Genomic DNA, 18,505 nt, shown 5'->3' on the forward strand with positions numbered 1-18,505 from the left:
ATGTATATAATGTAATAGAAATGAATTCCATAATGAAAACACAAAAAGTTATGGGACAGGTGGCATTCTATGAGTTAGCTTATAAAAATTTTTTAAAGTTGAAGGCTGATAAGATACTCAGATTGAAAAAAGTCATGAATAAATAAAAGCAAATCCAAATAAATATAATCCGCATTATACTAAGACAAAAAGAAAAAATTTAAAGCTACCACACACACAAAAATAGTGGTAATTTACAAAAGATCAGCACACAAAAATAGTGGTAATTTACAAAAGATCAGCTATTTAAATGACAAGAGACTTTGCACTTGCAACAAATAGGGCACTAAAATCACATTATGAAAATGCTATGGGGAAAATAAAAACATCCTTATCTAAAAGATCTATTGAAAGTGAATATAACTTTAAAAAAAGTAAGACTAAGATTGAGTTACCATTCACAGAACCCTACCAAAATACTCATGTAAAGATTAGAAAACAAGGAAAATACACTCTGAAGAGGCTAATTCAAGAAACAATGGTTAAGAAGCAATTGTGAATAAATAGACTGGTTAAAAAGTATTACTAGTTTAAAAAATCATTAATAATAATAATAATAATAATAATAATAAATAGTAATTTGAGGAATCCAAAAGCAAAGCGGATTAAATTACTAAGCACCAATAGAAATGAAATATTAAGACTGAAAAAATCACTAACAATAGAAATAATGGGAGAATAGTGTTGGGATGGATACAATAAGATAAAGAGATAAAATATTAGAATTATAGGTTAGGGTTTGGATGGCCTTGCAAGTCGAACAATGTTGAATGTATTTGATTTTGTTTGTGTTTTGAGCATAGAAGTGACATGTTCAAGATGAGAAAGTAGGATAGGTTAGCATGGGGAGACTGAGTGATATAAGTTGGGAGACTATTGTAATGAGTGTGATGGGAAACACTGAAGATCTGGACCAGCATGAATCTCTTGCCTATAGGTAAAAAGGATGGATATGAGGGACGCCTGGATGGCTCAGTTGGTTAAGCTTCCAACTTTGTCGGGGGTCACGATCTCCTGGGAGTTGGAGCCCCATGTCGGGCTCTGTGCTGACAGTCCAGAGTCTGGAGCCTGCTTCGGGTTCTTTGTCTCCCTCTCTCTCTCTCTGCCCCTCCCCTGTTCATACTCTGTCTCTCTCTGTCTCAAAAATAAACACTAAAAATTTTTTTTAAAAAAAGGATGGATATGAGAAACAATACATAGCTAGTATTTAGAGGACTTAGAAGTTGAAGATGGGAAGATAAGAAGGGATAGCAGTCCCTGACTATCTACTTTTATACTCTATCTTTGTATTAATCCATTATAACAACCATGTAATGACATTTGCTTCTTTTCACAGACAAATCCAATAATCCTCAGGAAGTGACAAATAATTTGTTCACTGGCCTATGTAGTAAATAGTAGAACCACAATTTAAATCCAGGTTTTATGACTCCAGCTATTCTTTAAACTTAATATACTAGTAAGATTTCTAGAGACAATGCTTAGTAGGTAATTGTTGAGTTTAATGTGTAACTCAAAGAGTTGTGCGTTTCAAGTCAGATTTGATACTTCTGATTTTGATTTTGAAGAGAAACACAAAGAAGACGTAATTGAAAGGAAAGTAGCAGTATTTAAATAAGGTATGCTATGTCAGGCTATATTTTTGAGAGAGGAAAAGATTGAGGAGGATTGGATGGAATCCAGAATCATAGAGATAACCATAGTGTTCAGCCATAAAATCATAGAGATAAAAACAAAAGACGAGGTGGAGTGCAAATAAAGGACAATTTTAAATACAGAACAAGTAAGGTGAGCAAACCCAATCGGAACTCTACTGCTTCATGATCCAGGAAAAGAGAAAAACAGTCCAGCAGATAAACATGGATTGGTTAATCTAGAAATAGATAGCAAAAGAGGCGGCAGAAGGTAAGGAGAAACACTTCCACGGTACACTTGTATTGCGAAAGGAAGATCAAGAACTTGGAATTGTTTTTCAACTAAATATGTTCTGAATGGAAATCTGCCTTATCTGAACATTCTTTATACCCTTTATAAATGCTACCAACAGTCTACACTCACGTATACAAATATTACAAGGTATTATGTGCTGGGTGCTTTTCACTGACAATGCCAGGAAGGATACTAATTAGTGCCAATTGTGAGAGCTGGTGGTATGATTTGGGCACCTGTCTGCAAAGAGCTGGACTGAGAACAATTCATTCTACATAAGCCTGCTAAGCAGCTGTCAGATGGCAATGACGTTAATTTACTACCGACTTTTGCTGCATTTGATACTGACCCAGACATGAAAGACTGCCTTCCCTATCTCTGATTAGTTGAACCATCCATTACCTTCTGTACTATTTTTATTGCAAATAGAATACATGTCTAAATGTTGTATTCCTAAAATTTAAGTCAGTGTTGTGATTTTTTTTGTTTGAATGGAAGGATATGTTAGATCTGTACCAGTAAAATCTCTCACAGACATAGGTCGGGGTTGCCAAAATAATAGACACAGAGCTGATCTGAAGTAGTTAGATGATGTTTACCTTGGCAACCGTTGCTACACTCTATTCCTAATGGAGAACATTCAAGTCCTCTGCAGCTTTGAGTATCACAGCTGTGATTTGCACTGCCAGCACAAAACTGAAGACTGAGTTTTATGACTCTTTTTTTTTTTAGGTAGACCCTATTAATTTCATTTCTCTTCACAATTTTCCTCACACTCTACCTATTTAACAGGACACTTTTCAGGCCAGAAACTGCACTGTTTCTTTAAGTCAAAAAAATTGATTTATTTCATGCTATTTGATACCAATGTTTTCTATGTTTTCAGTGTTTTCCATGTTGATAAACAAACTAGGACAGCTTTCAAGTGTGCCTAACTTAATCCTCTGATCTAACAGAAACGTAAAAGGAAATTAACATATTCATTCATTCCTTTAATTCATTTGCTCAATATACTGAGTTAAGTCCTCTAGGCGCAGGAAATATAACACTAAAAAAATAGACAACACCTCTTTCTTCATAAGGCTTATATTCTAATGGAAAAGGCAGGAAAACAAATAAGCCAAGAGATTGATGTACAATGGCTGGTAAGCTTGAGCACAGTGAAGAAGGGTAAGTTGGCTGAGAATGAGAGGGAAACTATTTTACATGGAAAGTCAGGTAAAACTTCTCTGAGGAAATGACAACAAACAAACACCACGCGTGCACACACGCACGCACAAAACATATGTGGTTCTCTGTGGGGAGACTATTCCAGGCCAAAGGTAGAGCAAGTTCAAAGGCCCTGAGGCAGACATTTACTTAGCATTGTTGAGGAAACTGAAAAATACCAGAGTGATTAGAGCACAGTGAAGAAGGGGAAAATGTTGAAAGCCTCCAGGGCTTTCACATAGGGCACACAGACTGATGAAACAAGCTTTCCTGTTTGAAGTAACTTGTGCTATCTTAGGCTTGTGTGGGTTCATTTGAAGTTAGTAAATAAATAAATAAATAAATAAATAAATAAATAAATAAAAAGAAATTTTAACTCTTAGATATATTTTTCAAATCTTAAAAGAGACATGGTAAACTGAGTCTTTATTGGGTTAAATTACATAAATAATAAGTTGAAATGTTTAAATAAAAATCTAGGCAGCTCTGGTTCCAAAGGCCCTTCCAGTATATTACAACCCGAAGGTACAGTTAGGACATCATAACTGAATGCACTCTTAACAAACTTTCACTGTAATATATTCTAAGACTGTAAATAAGGCAGGGAACCTACCCTCAAGTTCCAGAAAGACTAGTGAGGCAGAAAGACATATAGGCAACTTATTATAATTCAGTGTGATACGAGCGATATATGTGTAAGATTAGAGAGCACAGAGAATGCTGTGCCTCTGTTTAGAAATTTAGAAGAGCCAGGAATAAATCTTAGTGGTGTATAAACATAGGTTAGTGTAAGGGAAGAGAGTGGAATATCCATTGCAAAAATAGGAAGTATGAAACACATGACCTGAACAGAAAATTGCAAGTAGTTATCAATGACAGGACTAGAGTTCAACCTGGTGGTACACATCTTCTTGACAAGCCAGCTGCCTTCTACTCTGAGGGTCAGTGGCCCACGCTGTGTCTGTACCATGGTTAAATATGTTAATGTCACTCCACAGCAAGGCACTTGGAGATTTAAGAGGTATGTGAGGGCTAGATCATTGGTTGATGGCTGCCACTGAGGGAAGATGGGGAGAGTAATGAAAGATTAAAAGAGGAAGAAATAAAATGCCTAAATATGTTTTTTAGCATAACACAGCGTAAATAGAGTATGTCTCTGGAGATATTTATTTTATCAAGATACTTTTAGACAAAGTTTTAGAGCCTAAAGAAAAGGTTCTGAAGTGTCAAGATGATTTGTTACATACTTTTTTTTAGAAAATTCATAACTTTTGGATTAGTTCAGATTGATTGCATACTTTAAAACATTTGTTGGCGTATATCTTAATGGGAAATTGATAATTATAGTTATTATGTATTAACCTTTCTATTTCAATACTTTCTGGTATGTTCTTTATTATTTCATACCCTTTTGATAATTTAATTTTATCACAAATGTAGCAATAGGATGATAAAGATTGACCTTTTTATAAACAAGTAAAAGTATAATAGATCATTGCTATCTCTTTACCCTTTCTTACTTTGCCATTTTTCCACATTGTAAGATGCTATTCTTCCCTTGAACTGTGAGATAAACAAATATGAAAATTGGTGGCATATTTCCCTAGCCATCAATTTAAGCCTTGCCTCTTACTAGTTCATTCTGCTGCTGAAGATCCAGCTGAGAGATTTTTTTTGGTTGTTTTATTATTATCTATCTATTTATTTAGATTTTTATTCTGAAGGAGAGAGTGCAAGCAGGGGAGGGGTAGAGAGAGAGAGGGAAGGAAAAAGAATCCCAAGCAGGATCAGCACTGTCAGCACAGAGGCTGATGTGGGGCTCATTCCCACAAACTGTGACATCATGGCCTGAGCTGATATCAAGAGTTGGACCCTTAACTAACTGAGCCACCCAGATGGCCCTGTTTATTTATTTTAAAAATAAAGCTAAAGTAATCTAGCTTCCATCCATGTCACTGAACATCTCTAAAGTTTAGAGACAACTTCTTAAGCTAAAATGTCCTCATTGAAACTTTTTTTAGTTTCATTTAGCATTATTTCATTCAGCATTATACTCTCTTGATCCGTCCAGGTTGTTGCTAATGGCAAGATTTCATTCTTCTTTATGACTGACTAATAGTCCATTGTATAAATATACCACATCCTCTTGATCTGTTCATCTATCAGTGGACGTGGGATGCTTCCATAATTTGGCTATTGAAAATAATGTTGCAATAAACATAGAGATGCATATATCTTTTTGAATAATAGTGTTTTCATATTCTTTGGGTAAATCCCCAGTAGTGGAATTACTGATCATAGGGTATTTCTATTTTAATTTTTTTGAGCACACTCCACACTATTGTCCACAGTGGCTGCAGCAGTTTGCATTCCCACCAACAGTGCACCAGTGTTCTTCTTTCTCCACATCCTCACCAGTACTTGTTTCTTGAATTTTTGATTTTAGCCATTCTGACAGCGTGAGGTGATATCTCATTGTGGTTTTGATTTGCATTTCCCTGATGATTAGTGATGTTGGTATCTTTTCATGGTATATTGGCCATATATATGTAAGTCTTGAATGTCTGCTCATGCCTTCAGCCCATTTTTAATTGGGTTGTTAGTGGTTTTTTTGTTGTTTAGCTGCTTAAATTCTTTCACCCTTTATCAGATATGTCATTTGCAAATATCTTCTCCCATTCACTAGATTGTATATTAATTAGTATTAATTAGTACATTATTAGTTTGTTTCCTTTGCTGTGCAGAAGTTGTTGGGGGTTGTTTGTTTGTTTGTTTGTTTTTTGGTATAGTCCCAATAGTTTATTTTTGCTTTTGTTTCCCTTGCTTCAAGAAACATGTAGAAAAAAGTAGCTACATCTGATGTCAGAGAAATTCCTGCCTTTGATCTCTTCTGTGATCTTTATGGTTTCAGGTATCACATTTAGGTCTTTAATGCATTTTGAGTTTATTTTTGTGTATGGTATAAGAAAGTATCCCCATTTCATTCTTTTGCATGTAGCTGTCCAGTTTTCCCAGCACCATTTTTGAAGAGGCTGTCTTTTCCTCATTGCGTATCCTTGCCTCTTTTGTCAAAGAGTAATCATGGGTTTATTCTGGGCTCTCTATTCTGTTCCATTGATCTATGTGTCTGTTTTTGTTCCAGTACCATACTGTTTTGATTACTAAAGATTTGTACTGTATCTTGAAATCTGGGAACGTGATACCTCCGATTTTGTTCTTCTGTTTCAAGATTGCTTTGGCTATTTGTGGTTACATAAAAAGTTTAGGATTATTTGTTCTAGTCTCTGAAAAAAATCATGTTGGTATGTTGATAGGGATTGCATTAAATGTGTAGATTGCTTGGGTAATATAGACATTTTAACAATATTGGTTCTTCCAGTCCGTGAGTATGGAATATCTTTCCATTTGTTTTATAGTTTTCAGAGGATAGGTTTTTTACCTCCTTGGTGAAGTTTATTCCTAGGTATTTTATTATTTTTGGTGCAATTGTAAATGGGATTCTTTCTTAGGTTCTCTTTCTGCCCCTTCATTATTACTGTATAGAAATGTAGTGCATTTCTGTATATTGATTATGTATCCTGTGACCTCACTGAATTCAGTTCTAGTAGTTTTTGTTGGAGTCTTTAGGGTTTTCTATATGTAGTATCATGTCATCTGCAAACAGTGAAAGTTTTACCTCTTTCTTACCAATTTGTATGCCTTTTATTTCTTTTTTCTTGTCTGATTGCTGTGATTAGGACTTCCAGTATTATGTTGAATAAAAGTGGTGAGAGTGAATATCCTTGTCTTGTTCCTAACCTTAGAGGAAAAGCTCTAAATTATTTACCATTAAGTATGATGTTAGCTGTGGGTTTCTCGTATATGACCTTTATTATTTTGAGGTATGTCCCCTTAAACATACGTAGTTGTGGGTTTTTATCATGAATGGATGTTGTACTTTGTTAAAAGCTATTTCTGCATCCATTGAGATGATCATACGTTTTTTTCCTTTATTTTATTGATGTGATTTATCAATATCAATCAATGTGATGTTGATTGATTTGTGAATACTGAGCCACGTGTGCATCCCTGGACTAAACCCACTTGATCCCACTTGAACCACTTGAATTATTCTTTTTAATGTATTGTTGTATTTGGCCAGTTAATGTTTTGTTGAGAATTTTTGCATCTATGTCCATCAGAGATAATGACCCATAGTTCTCTTTTTTTGCGGTGTCTTTATTTGGTTTCAGTATTAGACTAATTCCAGCCTCATAGAATGAATTTGGAAGCTTTCCTACCTCCTCCATTGTTTTGGAATAGTTTGAAAACAATAGGTATTAACTCTTCTTTAAATATTTGATAGCATTCACCTGTAAAGTCATCTGGTTCAGGACTTGTGTTTGTTTGAGTTTCATTGCTGGTAATTGCTCTGTTCAAATTTTCTATTTCTTCTTGGTTCAGTTTTAGGAGTTTATATGTTTCTATGAATTTATCTATTTCTTCTAGGTTGTCCAATTTGTTGACATATAATTTCTGTAATATTCTCTTATAATCCTTTGTGTTTCTATGATGTCAGTTTTTATTTCTCCTCTTTCATTTCTGATTTTATTAAGTTCTCTCTTTTTTTTTAATGAGTATGCTGAAAAGTTTATCAATTTTGTTGATCTTTCCAAGAACAAGCTCCTAGTTTCATTGATTTGTTCTATTTTTTTCCTTTTTTAAGTTTCTAGTTTGTTTATTTCCACTCTAATCTTTATTATTTCCTTCTTTCTTCTGGTTTGGGGTTTTGTTTGTTCTTTTTTTTTTTTTTTTTTTTTCAAGATTCATTAGGTGTAAAGTTAGATTGTTTAATTGAGCTTTTTCTTGCTTCTTGAGGCCTGTATTGCTTTAAACTTTCCTCCTTGAACTGATTTTGGACCATTTTGTTTTCATTTTCATTTGTCTCCATCTTTTTTTTTCCTCCTCTTTGGTTTCTTGGTTGGCCCATTCATTGTTTAGTAGCATATTATTTAACCTGTATTTGTGTTTCTCCAGATTTTTCTTGTGGTTGATTCCTATTTCTATAGCATTGTGATCAGAAAAGATGCATGGTATGACTTTGATCTTTTTTAATTTGTTGAGACTTGTTTTGTGACCTAATAGGTAATCTCTTTTGGAATGTTCCATGTGCATGTGAAAGACTGTATATTCTGCTGTTTTAGGATGGAATGTTCTGAATATATCTGTTAGGTCAATCAGGTCCAATGTATCATTACAAGCCACTGTTTTCCTTGTTGATCTTCTGCTTGGATAATCTGTCCATTGATGCAAGAGGATATTAAAGTCCCCTACTTTTATTGTATTATTATCAATTATTTCCTTTATATGTTTTTAGCTGCTTTATGTATTTTGGTGCTTCTATGTGGAGTACAATATTTACAATTATTATATATATATTCTTGTTGAACTATTCCCTTTATCATTATATAGTGTTCTTCTTTGTCTCTTGTTACAGTCTTTGTTTAAAGTCTATTTTCTCTGACATAAATATTGCTACCCTGGCTTTCTTTTCAATGCCGTTTGCATAAAAAATGTTTTTCCATTCTTTCACATTTAATCTGCATGTGTCTTTATGTCTGAAATTAACCTCTTATTAGAAGCATATATATGGACCTTGCTTTTTTTATCCATTCCATCACCCTATGTCTTTTGATTGGAGCATTTAGTCCATTTTCATTCAAAGTGATTATTGACAGGTGTGTACTTATTGCCATTTTGTTACTTGTTTTATAGTTGTTTATGTAGTTCTTTTCTGTTCTCTCTAGCTCCTTTCTCTTAGAGTTAGATAGCTTTCTCTAGCGATATACTTGGATTCCTTTCTTTTTTACATATTTATTACTGGTTTTTGATTTGTGGTTACCATTAGGTTTGTATATAGCATCTTCTACATATAGCAGTTTCTGTTAAGTGAACTTAAGTTAACTTAAATTTGAACTAATTCTTTACTCCTCTTCCTCTGTTTTATGTGCATGATGTCATACTTTACATCCTTTTATTTTGTGAATCCCTTGAGTTATTTTTATAGATATATTTATTTTGGCTGCTTTTATATTTCCTACTTTTCTTACTGCTCCTTATGGTCTTTTATTTCCACTCAAAGTCCCCTTTAACATTTCATGTTGTTTTGGTTGCATGGTCATGAATACCTTTAACTTCTGTTTTTCTGGAAAACTTTTTATCTGTCCTTCTATTCTGATTGACAGTTTTTATGGATGGCATATTCTTGGCTGCTAGTTTGTTTTGTTTTGTTTTGTTTTGTTTGTTTTTTGGGTTTTTTTCTTCAGCACCTTGGTATATCATGCATTCCCTTCTGGCCTACAAACTTTCTGCTGAAAAGCCAGCATATAACCTTATGATGTTTCCCTTGTATGTAACTTTTCGTTTCTCTTGCTGCTTTTAAAATTCTCTCTTTATCACTACTTTTTGCCATTTTAGTTACTATGTGTCTTGGTGTGGACCTCCATGGGTTGATTTTGTTGGGGAGTCTCTGTACCCCGTGGATCTAGATTTTGGTTACCTTCCCCAGATTTGGGAAGTTTTCAGCTATTATTTTTTCAAATAAATATTCTGCCTCCATTTTCTCTCTCTTTTCCTTCTGGGATCCCTATAATGTGAATGTTATTATGCTTGATGATGTGACTGAGTTCCCTAAGTTTATTTTCATTTTTTTTCTCTTTCCTATTCAGTCTTTCTCCTCCAGGTCACTAATCCATTCTTCTGCTTCCTCTAGTCTACTATTTATTCCATCTTTTGTATTTTTTATTTCATTACTGAGTTCTTCATCTCTGATTGGTTCTTTTATATGTTTTCTGTTTCTTTGTTAAGGATCTCAATGAGATTCTCCACTCTTTTCTCAAGTCCCATGAGTAACTTTATGACCATTACTTTAAATTGTCTATCAGCATATTCCTTATCTCCATTTCATTTAGGTCTCTTGCTATGATTCTGTCCTGTTATTTCTTTTGAGACATATTTCTCTATCTCTTCATTTTCTCTAACTCTCTGTGTCTGTTTCTATGTACTGGGAAAGTTAACTACTTCTGTTCTTTGAAAGTAGTGGCCTATGTAGAAGAGGTCATATTACAAGGTCCCCTGTTCACCAGAACTTGGTGCTTCAGGTGTATCTCCTATGTGTGTTGTGTGCATCCTACTGTTGTAGTTGAGCCACTTTTGCCTCAGTCCCATAGTCTGCAATGGCTCTCTTGCCTGTTGTGGGCAGGGTTTGATCCCTGTGTTGTTAGTTGACCACTCTGGGACTGCCTTGGGCTTAAGTTGATTCAGGCCAGGCATTTGCCAGAGATGCAGTAGTACCAAAATAAAGGAGAATGTGGGAGGAGGCATGTGGTGCCAGCAAGGTTCAAATGGGAGGGAACCTACAGCTGCTGGGGACCAAGGCAGGCTGGGTTGGAGGGGGAACATGTGCAGAAGTGCACAGGTGGAATGCCTGGTCTCAGGAAGGTTTGTGTGGTTCTGCTATGGGAGGAGAGCTGGACTGGAGTCCTGGCTAGAGGTAGAGTGTCTGCAAGAGAATGCATTGGCATGGTGCACTGTTAGCAAGTTGGGCAGTTGAGTGTTGTTGGCCTGGAGCTGTTTCCTAAAGGCGGCTGCATACTTATGCTGGAAGGCATGGGAGGGAAATGGAGCATTCCAGCTCCTTTGTTCCTGGAGAAGTCTACCAATTATCTCTACCCCTCCAGCACAAGCTCTGAGATTAGTATACAAATTTTCCTCCCGTAAACCCCAGGTGTTTTTCAGACTGCTGCTTCTCTGCTGTATCTCTGTGGGGCTGTTTGTTGTGTTGTCTCTTTAAGGGAAGGAATTCAGTTTCCTCTCACCCTCCTGGCTCTCCTACTTATTTACAGTTCCAAGTTTTAAGCACTGCTGATTGTAAGAACTCACGAAATTCAGTATTTGGCCTTCTGGTTTTCAAAGCCAAATGTTATGGGGATTTATCTTCCCTGTGCATGCTCCCTGGTATGACAGTCTCTTCTCCCTCTTCTTCAACTGCAGCTCCTTTCCTCCCATGTACAGTCCTGTCTCTCGATCTTTCCCATCCTCTTTGATGTAGCCTCTTCTCTACATTTAGCTGTGGAAAGTTTGTTCTGCCAGTGTTTGGGTCATTTTCTGGGTTATTTACACTGATGTGGGTGTTAGCTAGTTGTATCCAAATGACGAGGTGAACTTAGGGCCTTCCTACTCCACCATCTTACCTGGAAGTTTGAAAAATGGGTGTTTTGAAATGTTTATGATCTCCTGTCTTTGATCACACCTTGCTGAACTATCTCACTTGTTTATCACATGCAAAAGTATCTTTTATTTTTACTTCTGTTAAAAACTCAAATTAATACAGACTTTCCCCAATGCATTCTAATGTGTGTTCTGAGTACTAGAAAAGGCAAGTCTGTCACGCCTGCCAAAGTGTATACATTTGTTAAGTTTTTTCATGCCAGATACTTATCCATCTGAGTGTGGGATACACAAAATTTACAGTGTTGAAATCCTCCCAACTACTGCAATGCTATTTTAAAGTTGACTCTGCAATTTTAAATAAATTTGTTTGGTGAAAATACGTAAATTAATAGTAATGAAGATTCTGATGTTCATTCTGTTCTTTTGACCATCACAGATCAAAGAACACCTTGCTAAGGGGCAAAGAATGCTGGCAGGTGATGGAATGTCCCAGGTGACCAAGACACTGTTGGATTTAACTCAGAGGAAAAATTTCTATGCAGGCGATCTTCTGATGTCTGTGGAAATTCTCAGAAATGTGACAGACACATTTAAAAGGGCAAGTTACATCCCTGCATCTGATGGAGTCCAGGTAAGAGAGACAATCCCCTGAAGGAAAAGACTAGTGAAGGTGGTCTCAGGTTTTGGCCCTGAGAAGCCAGTGCTGCAGCTACTTTGGAGACATTCTGGCCTGCAGGGAGAGAGTGCTTACTGCTGCAGGAGACATATTCAGGTTGTGCTTAGTGTGAGCTCTGGAAATGACCTCAATTCCCTTAGTCATTGTATACCTCAGTGTCCTCAACCATAAAATGCACATAATACACCTCAAGGAGATACTGAATGAGAATGTGTGTAAAGTGGTTTGAGCCCTAAGATAAAAGGCACTATAGCAAATCCAAGGTTGTATCATGGATATTTTATTCCCACATTTAATATCACCATCTTGCCATAGGAGACTATTAAAAGTACATTAAGCGTAATGAAAGCACATTAACTATAACATGCAAAGAAGACACAGTTTAAGTTTTGTTTGGGGTTTTGCTATTAGAAGGAGGAAGGCCATATTTAATTTTGTGGAACCATGGCCTGAAAATCTCAAGCAAACAGAGAATTGTTCTGGATAGGAAAATAAAAATTCAATAACTCCTCACAGCATGTTTTTCTTGTCATGGAAGACTTCTAGAGCAACATCGTTTATTTCCATAATAAAGTTTAAGTACTCACCCAATTTCAGTATTGCCTTTGCCATTAAAACAAAGCTCGTTGAATGGCAAACAAAGCATATTTAATGCAGCTCCTGTTTGCATTTCAGATTAACTCTTTTTGTGCTATAGGCTAAAATATACTCCTGCCAAGAATGCTGAGTTGATTTCTGCATTTCCAGCATAATGTTCTTCCTGTATCTCCGCATAAAGTTCATTAAAATAAAAGTTTGGCAAAACTCCCGGATTAGGTAGTTTTCTTTCAGCCTACTCTTCATTTGGGAATTTTATTTGCATTTCACTTGGGGAATGCAGAGTGTGTTTTTTGTTTTGTTTTGTTGGTTGGTTTTGTTTTGCTTTGTTTTGTTTTAATCAGCTATTTAGGGAAAGAGGAAAAGAAGAGTTTTTGAAATCATGGAATCGTTATAAATGATATTGATGCCCTGATTTGTATAGAGGTACATGTTTTACTTAAATTATATGCATATATTGCTGAAAGTAACTGCCATGAGAATTATTGGTGCTTCGTTTTATATTATATCACCAGTGTCCAGGAATACAGTTTTAATTGTAAAAATATGTGGGATGGAAGATTACCGTCCATCATTTGAGCATTTCAAGCACTTCTTTTTTAATAAAGAATGAAACGGTTTTCCAATTTTACAAAATTAATAAAGTAAGCCAAGTGGATCTTTCCCTGTAGTTCTGAAATACTTCTATCCATTAGAGTTTACATTAAAAAATGTCTGAAGACCTTGACGCAAAATAGAAGTTGTAATTTCAAAAAACTTCAAACACTTATGTTCATTATTGAAACATCAGGCAAATGCTGAACCAAATAATCTCTAGGGCCTCCTTTAACCTTCAAAGAGTGTAGGGCTTTAAGATTTTTTTAGATGCTGAAACTGAAGGAATTAAGATTACCAGGTTATATTGGGAACATATTTAGATTGAGCTACTCATTAGAATGCATTGACTTCAATGAACAATGAGTTTAACCAGAAGCTTAGTCATGGACATTAGCTGGCTTGACTTAAATAGAGCAGTTTGGCTGATTATTTTGTTGTCATTTTGGCATAGCCAGAAATAAGTCCCTCCATTTCCATCCCACGCTCTCATTAATCCTCGACATTACACAAAATTCTCAGCACATTGGTGTCCTAGTCATCCCTTCACAAACAGGAACTGCATTTTTCTATTTCATTGTCTTTACTTGTGTCTTTTCAGACCCCTGGAATGCCCTCCTTTTCTGGAATTCCTTCTTCTTCCATCTCTCTCTGCCAAAATCCTAGCCCAGATCTAGCAAATCTTTCTGCATGCCACACCAGCAAGCCACAAACTCCATCTGAAAATGATCTTTCTCTTTTCTGATATCTCAGACAGTTTTGCACCTCTTTTATTCTACTTTTCACCATTTTGTAGAAATCCTTTATACATACTTATTGTCTTTGCTTGATTATAATCTCTGGTTTATAGCCTTACCCAACATCACCTGTACCTTACTTTAAACTTCAGTCTCTGAAACAGCCCTTCTGTTTCCAAGGGCTCTGAGCATTTCTGATTGGGTAGCACCTCAGATTAATATGGCAAAACTAAATTTATCTCGAATTGCAAGTGTTCTTGCATATTCTACTTTTCTTTGTAGACTTAGCAGTCTTTACACTGGAATTGAAATGTTATCTTGATTTTTCCTTCTTTTCCTTTTTTATAGGTGTGCCTACACAGTGTCTCTTCTAACCATTCCTTCCTCTCTTTTCCCACTTCTGTTATCCTACTTTAGCCATTAATTATCTCAGCCTGTGTTATTTCCATGGTGTTTTTCCTTTCATTCTCCCTCAGATCTTTAACTACATCTCTGTTCATCTTGTATGTAACAGTCCTATTGGTTATCCTAAGACAGCTCTGATTATGTCACTCCTTAGATCAGAAACTTTCGTCAGAGCTCAAAGGCCTCCTGAAAGACAACCCAAAGTCTTTATGTTGTCTTCCTGTACAATCCACAGTATGTTAGTTACCTACGTTTATAGCCAAATGCATGGTTTACTCTTCCTCTTCACAGACTTGTGCCAAATGAACCACTTCCCGCTTCTTTAATGCACTGTATGTTCTTAGCCCTTGATCTTTGCCTCTTCTGGGCTTTCAGACTGGATTGGTCTGTCCCAGTTGTCTAAAGTAATTTTTTGGTACTCTGGGCCTCTGAATTATCATAGTACTTTCTTTCCTGCGTCTCTTTATATCTAATATTATTAGAACTCACTACTCACTACTAAATCTTGAAAAAGACATTTTCCTGATCCATCTTTGGATCTCAGCTGAGCTCCAGAACACCCCCTTCCTCAAACAAGATTTCACATAGAATCTTAACAATGAAATTAGTACTTACATAGGTAATACATGTTTTTTTCTCATCTTTTTTTTAAACTGGGAAGTGAGCAAAGACCAAAGAAAGATTAACCAAAACTATTTATAGAAAATACATTCTTTTCAATGTAGTCATGAGCAAGACATTTTAGTTAAAATGCCTAGTAATGCTGGATTCACCACAAGATTGATTTGATGCATTGATGAGCATGAGATAGAGTAGCTACAACCTGTTAGAGTTGGGGAAACAGCAAAGTGTGTTTGTATGTTTTGGAATTATAAAGCATGGTAGTAGTTTTATTTTTGGACACTGGTAGAAAAAGATATTCCAAAAGTCTTTTCCCTCCAGACGTTCTTTTCCGAACCCTGGTGCTTTGCCATATCTCTGTCTCACTATGTTCATCCTCTGTGTAGTTTATCCTTCCTGCTTCCAATTCTGATGCAAGTTTCTTCCAGATCCAGCTCAAAACTCCCTTCTACTCAAAAGTCTTCTCATCAAATCCCAAGCATAATTCAAATTTTTCCTAATTGTTTGGCCTCTTGAAACCTTGTAAATATCTCTGCTTATAGTATATCTCTCACATAACATTGTAATAGCTGTCATAATATTCTATTTATTTGTTTCCAGTGCTTTTTTTCAGCAGTAGAGTTTAAGCTTGTTGAAAGACTATTATGTCTTGAAGCATAGTAGAGGTTCCAATATTTGTTGAAGGAATTAATAAGGGAATAACATAATAATATTAGGGAAATTTACATTGTTCACACACACAGACACACACACACACAGACACACACACACATACAACTCAGAACATCCAATTTAGAGAGAGAAAGAAAAAGAGTGGAAAGCATGTCCATTAACTTATTTTTTTGCCCCTGGGAAAATTTGTAGTGAGTCTCATTCTATCAGTAGAGGATTGAGTTTGCAATGCACACACTGGAACTTTAAGGCTTGGCAGAATTAAATCAGTCATATACAAGTCAAAATTCCAGCTTGTCTAATAACTATCTTGGTGTCTTCAAACACATAACTTAATATTTCTCTACCTCATTTATTCATATCAAAATAAGAAATAAAGAAGAAATAGTAGTATGGTCTAATCTCATTATTCATGGCAGTTATATAAAGTTGCATAAAACACTGAATTAATGAATAATGAATGATTTACTCCTATGGAAAATACAGGATGAAATTCCTTTGAGAATCTGTTTATACCATTTTCACCAACCATTTAAGGCATGACCTTGTTTTATGTGTGTTACTGTTAAAAGACGTAATTTTTTAAATGCTTGTTTATTTTTGAGAGAGAGGGAGATAGAGAGAAACAGAGAGAGAGGGGGAGAGGTAGAGGTGGGGGGAACAGAAGAGGATCTGAAGCAGGCTCTGAGCTGACAGCAGAGAGCCCAATATGGGCCTCAAACTCCTGAACTGCCAAGCTCATGATGACCTGAGCCAAGGTCGAATGCTTAACTGAACTGCCCAGACACCCTAAAAGACATAATTTTTAATTATTAACAATTAACATTGAACTCACAGCTAAGAAACTATAAATCATGCCAGAAAAAGTTTTCCTAATACGTACATTTTCTCTCTAAGGCACATGATGGTCTTCTTGAGTTTAGGAATACTAGATAGTCCTTCAGCACTGTGCTGGGGAACATTTCAAACCATGAAATCGCCAACAAAAAGCATTAAAAACAATGAAACAAACAAACAAAACCAACCTGGGGATTAAATTGGCCATAAAAAGGAACTTGTTTGTAGTATGTGGACTGAAACAAAAAGTCAGAGCATTGCTATGTTTGACCTCAGCTGGTTACATGTGCATTGGGTGACCCAAATTTTTCCCACTCTCTACATGTCTGTGAATGACCATAAAAGAACTATGAGTTTTGATTTTGGGGTTACGGATAAATTTTAGCAAGTAGTTGATTTGCAAATATGGAATCCATGAAAAAAGAAGATTGACAGTAGCTGTTTTCCAGGGTTGTTGTGAAGCTTATCAATAATACAGGTTAAATACATAATAATCCGTGCAAAAAAAATTTGTAAATTTTCTGGCAGATTACATAGGTACTCCATAATTCCATTATTTCTAGTATTATAACTCTTAACATAAAAGTAAAAGATGGGCCTTGTTCTCAAGCCACTTACAATATCATGGAATGGGGAAAAAAAAAAACCTTATGAATGAGAGTAGCCTATAGTGATGAAGAAGAGAGATATAAGTATAGTATGTTTCATTTCTAGAAGTTCTAGAAACATAGAGATCTGGAGTGCAGCAGTAAGAAGATAATTTGTGGGAGATTTAGGACTTGAAATAGAATTGGAGAAATAAGCTTAGCACAGAGACAGTCATCAAACTGTGTAAACAAAGGCATAGAAACGGCATGAGTGTGGCACGTTCAAAAGATCAAGGTTTCTAGAAAACAGGTTGTATGTTGGAAAATGCAGATCATAAGGACAGAAGAGTCAAGGCCAGAGAAGGGTTTAGACTTGATTCTTTATAAGTGATATTTTTGGAAAGATGATCTGGCAGAGGTAGATAAGGTGAATTAGTGAACAGAGGAAGATTGGGGGAAAGAACCCCATGGAGAGGCTACAGCAGTGATCTAGAGGTGAGGAAAGAAGAAAACGTGCTTTAATGACAGTGGGTCAGAAAAGGATGAGTAATCTTTTAATGGAAAGAAAGGGAGGCCCTTGAGATAATTTATATTTGGGGAATAAAGAAGGAAAATGTTGGAAAGAATGGAGGCATCCACAAAAACTCATCATGTGTTGTGACCCTCAAATTCACTGAAAGCATGGACTGATCTCTATCCAGGCGTCTGTTTCCTAACAAAACTTCTGTTGATCTAAATCAGTGTTTTGCAAATTCTTTTGACTGTGACCCACCGTGGGATACACAGTTCACTTCCATATATAATTGAAAACCAGTGTTTTACAAAATAATATTTACCTTTAGTGTGTGTGATGCACTCAGGAATTTTCTGTTCTTTTTTCTTTTTTGTTATGAAAAGTTGGTCACAACCCTCTATCAGGTCACCACTTAATGTCTGAAAGTCACTTGTTTATCTAACACATCCCCTAGGCTTCAGAAATGTATTTCCCAGTCATTGAGATGAAACAGAGAGCTCAATCTCAGCTTCCAGTCTCTTTCTTAAATGCAACCCATATTCTAAATACAATTTTCAGAGTTAAGCGACCAAGGAATTAAATGGAAAGTAGAGTTAGTTATTTCAGATTAGTCAAACATCTTCTCTTCTAAAACTCTTGATGAGCAAACATGTATGCTACACTGTGGGCCTGCTTCATGCTGCCCATCAACAGCGGCAGGTCACCCAGTGAGATCTTGGGCATTGCTTCTTCCATGGTTTCAGTGTGAGACACTTTTACCTTTTGCATACAAAAGACTAGATTGATAAATGTGGAAGCAACTATTACTATGATAATATAATACTATCATGTACTGATAAGCCTCATCTGTGCAAATAATCAAATTCTTTTGACTAAA

The 18,505-nt window shown here is 35.8% G+C and overlaps 1 protein-coding gene across 4 annotated transcripts in view; it reads left to right on the plus strand.

Annotated features, from left to right (window-relative positions):
• ADGRB3 (adhesion G protein-coupled receptor B3) overlaps window positions 1-18,505 on the plus strand; it is a 734,277-nt gene that overhangs the window by 354,478 nt on the left and 361,294 nt on the right. For all 4 annotated transcript variants that reach the window (XM_045498673.1, XM_045498672.1, XM_045498671.1 and 1 more), the window contains one exon: window positions 11,825-12,019. In XM_045498673.1, coding sequence (XP_045354629.1) covers window positions 11,825-12,019 — 195 coding nt within the window. The remainder of the gene's footprint in view (window positions 1-11,824; window positions 12,020-18,505) is intronic.

This window comes from Leopardus geoffroyi, chromosome B2 (genome assembly GCF_018350155.1).
Source record: "Leopardus geoffroyi isolate Oge1 chromosome B2, O.geoffroyi_Oge1_pat1.0, whole genome shotgun sequence".
Taxonomy (NCBI): domain Eukaryota; kingdom Metazoa; phylum Chordata; class Mammalia; order Carnivora; family Felidae; genus Leopardus; species Leopardus geoffroyi.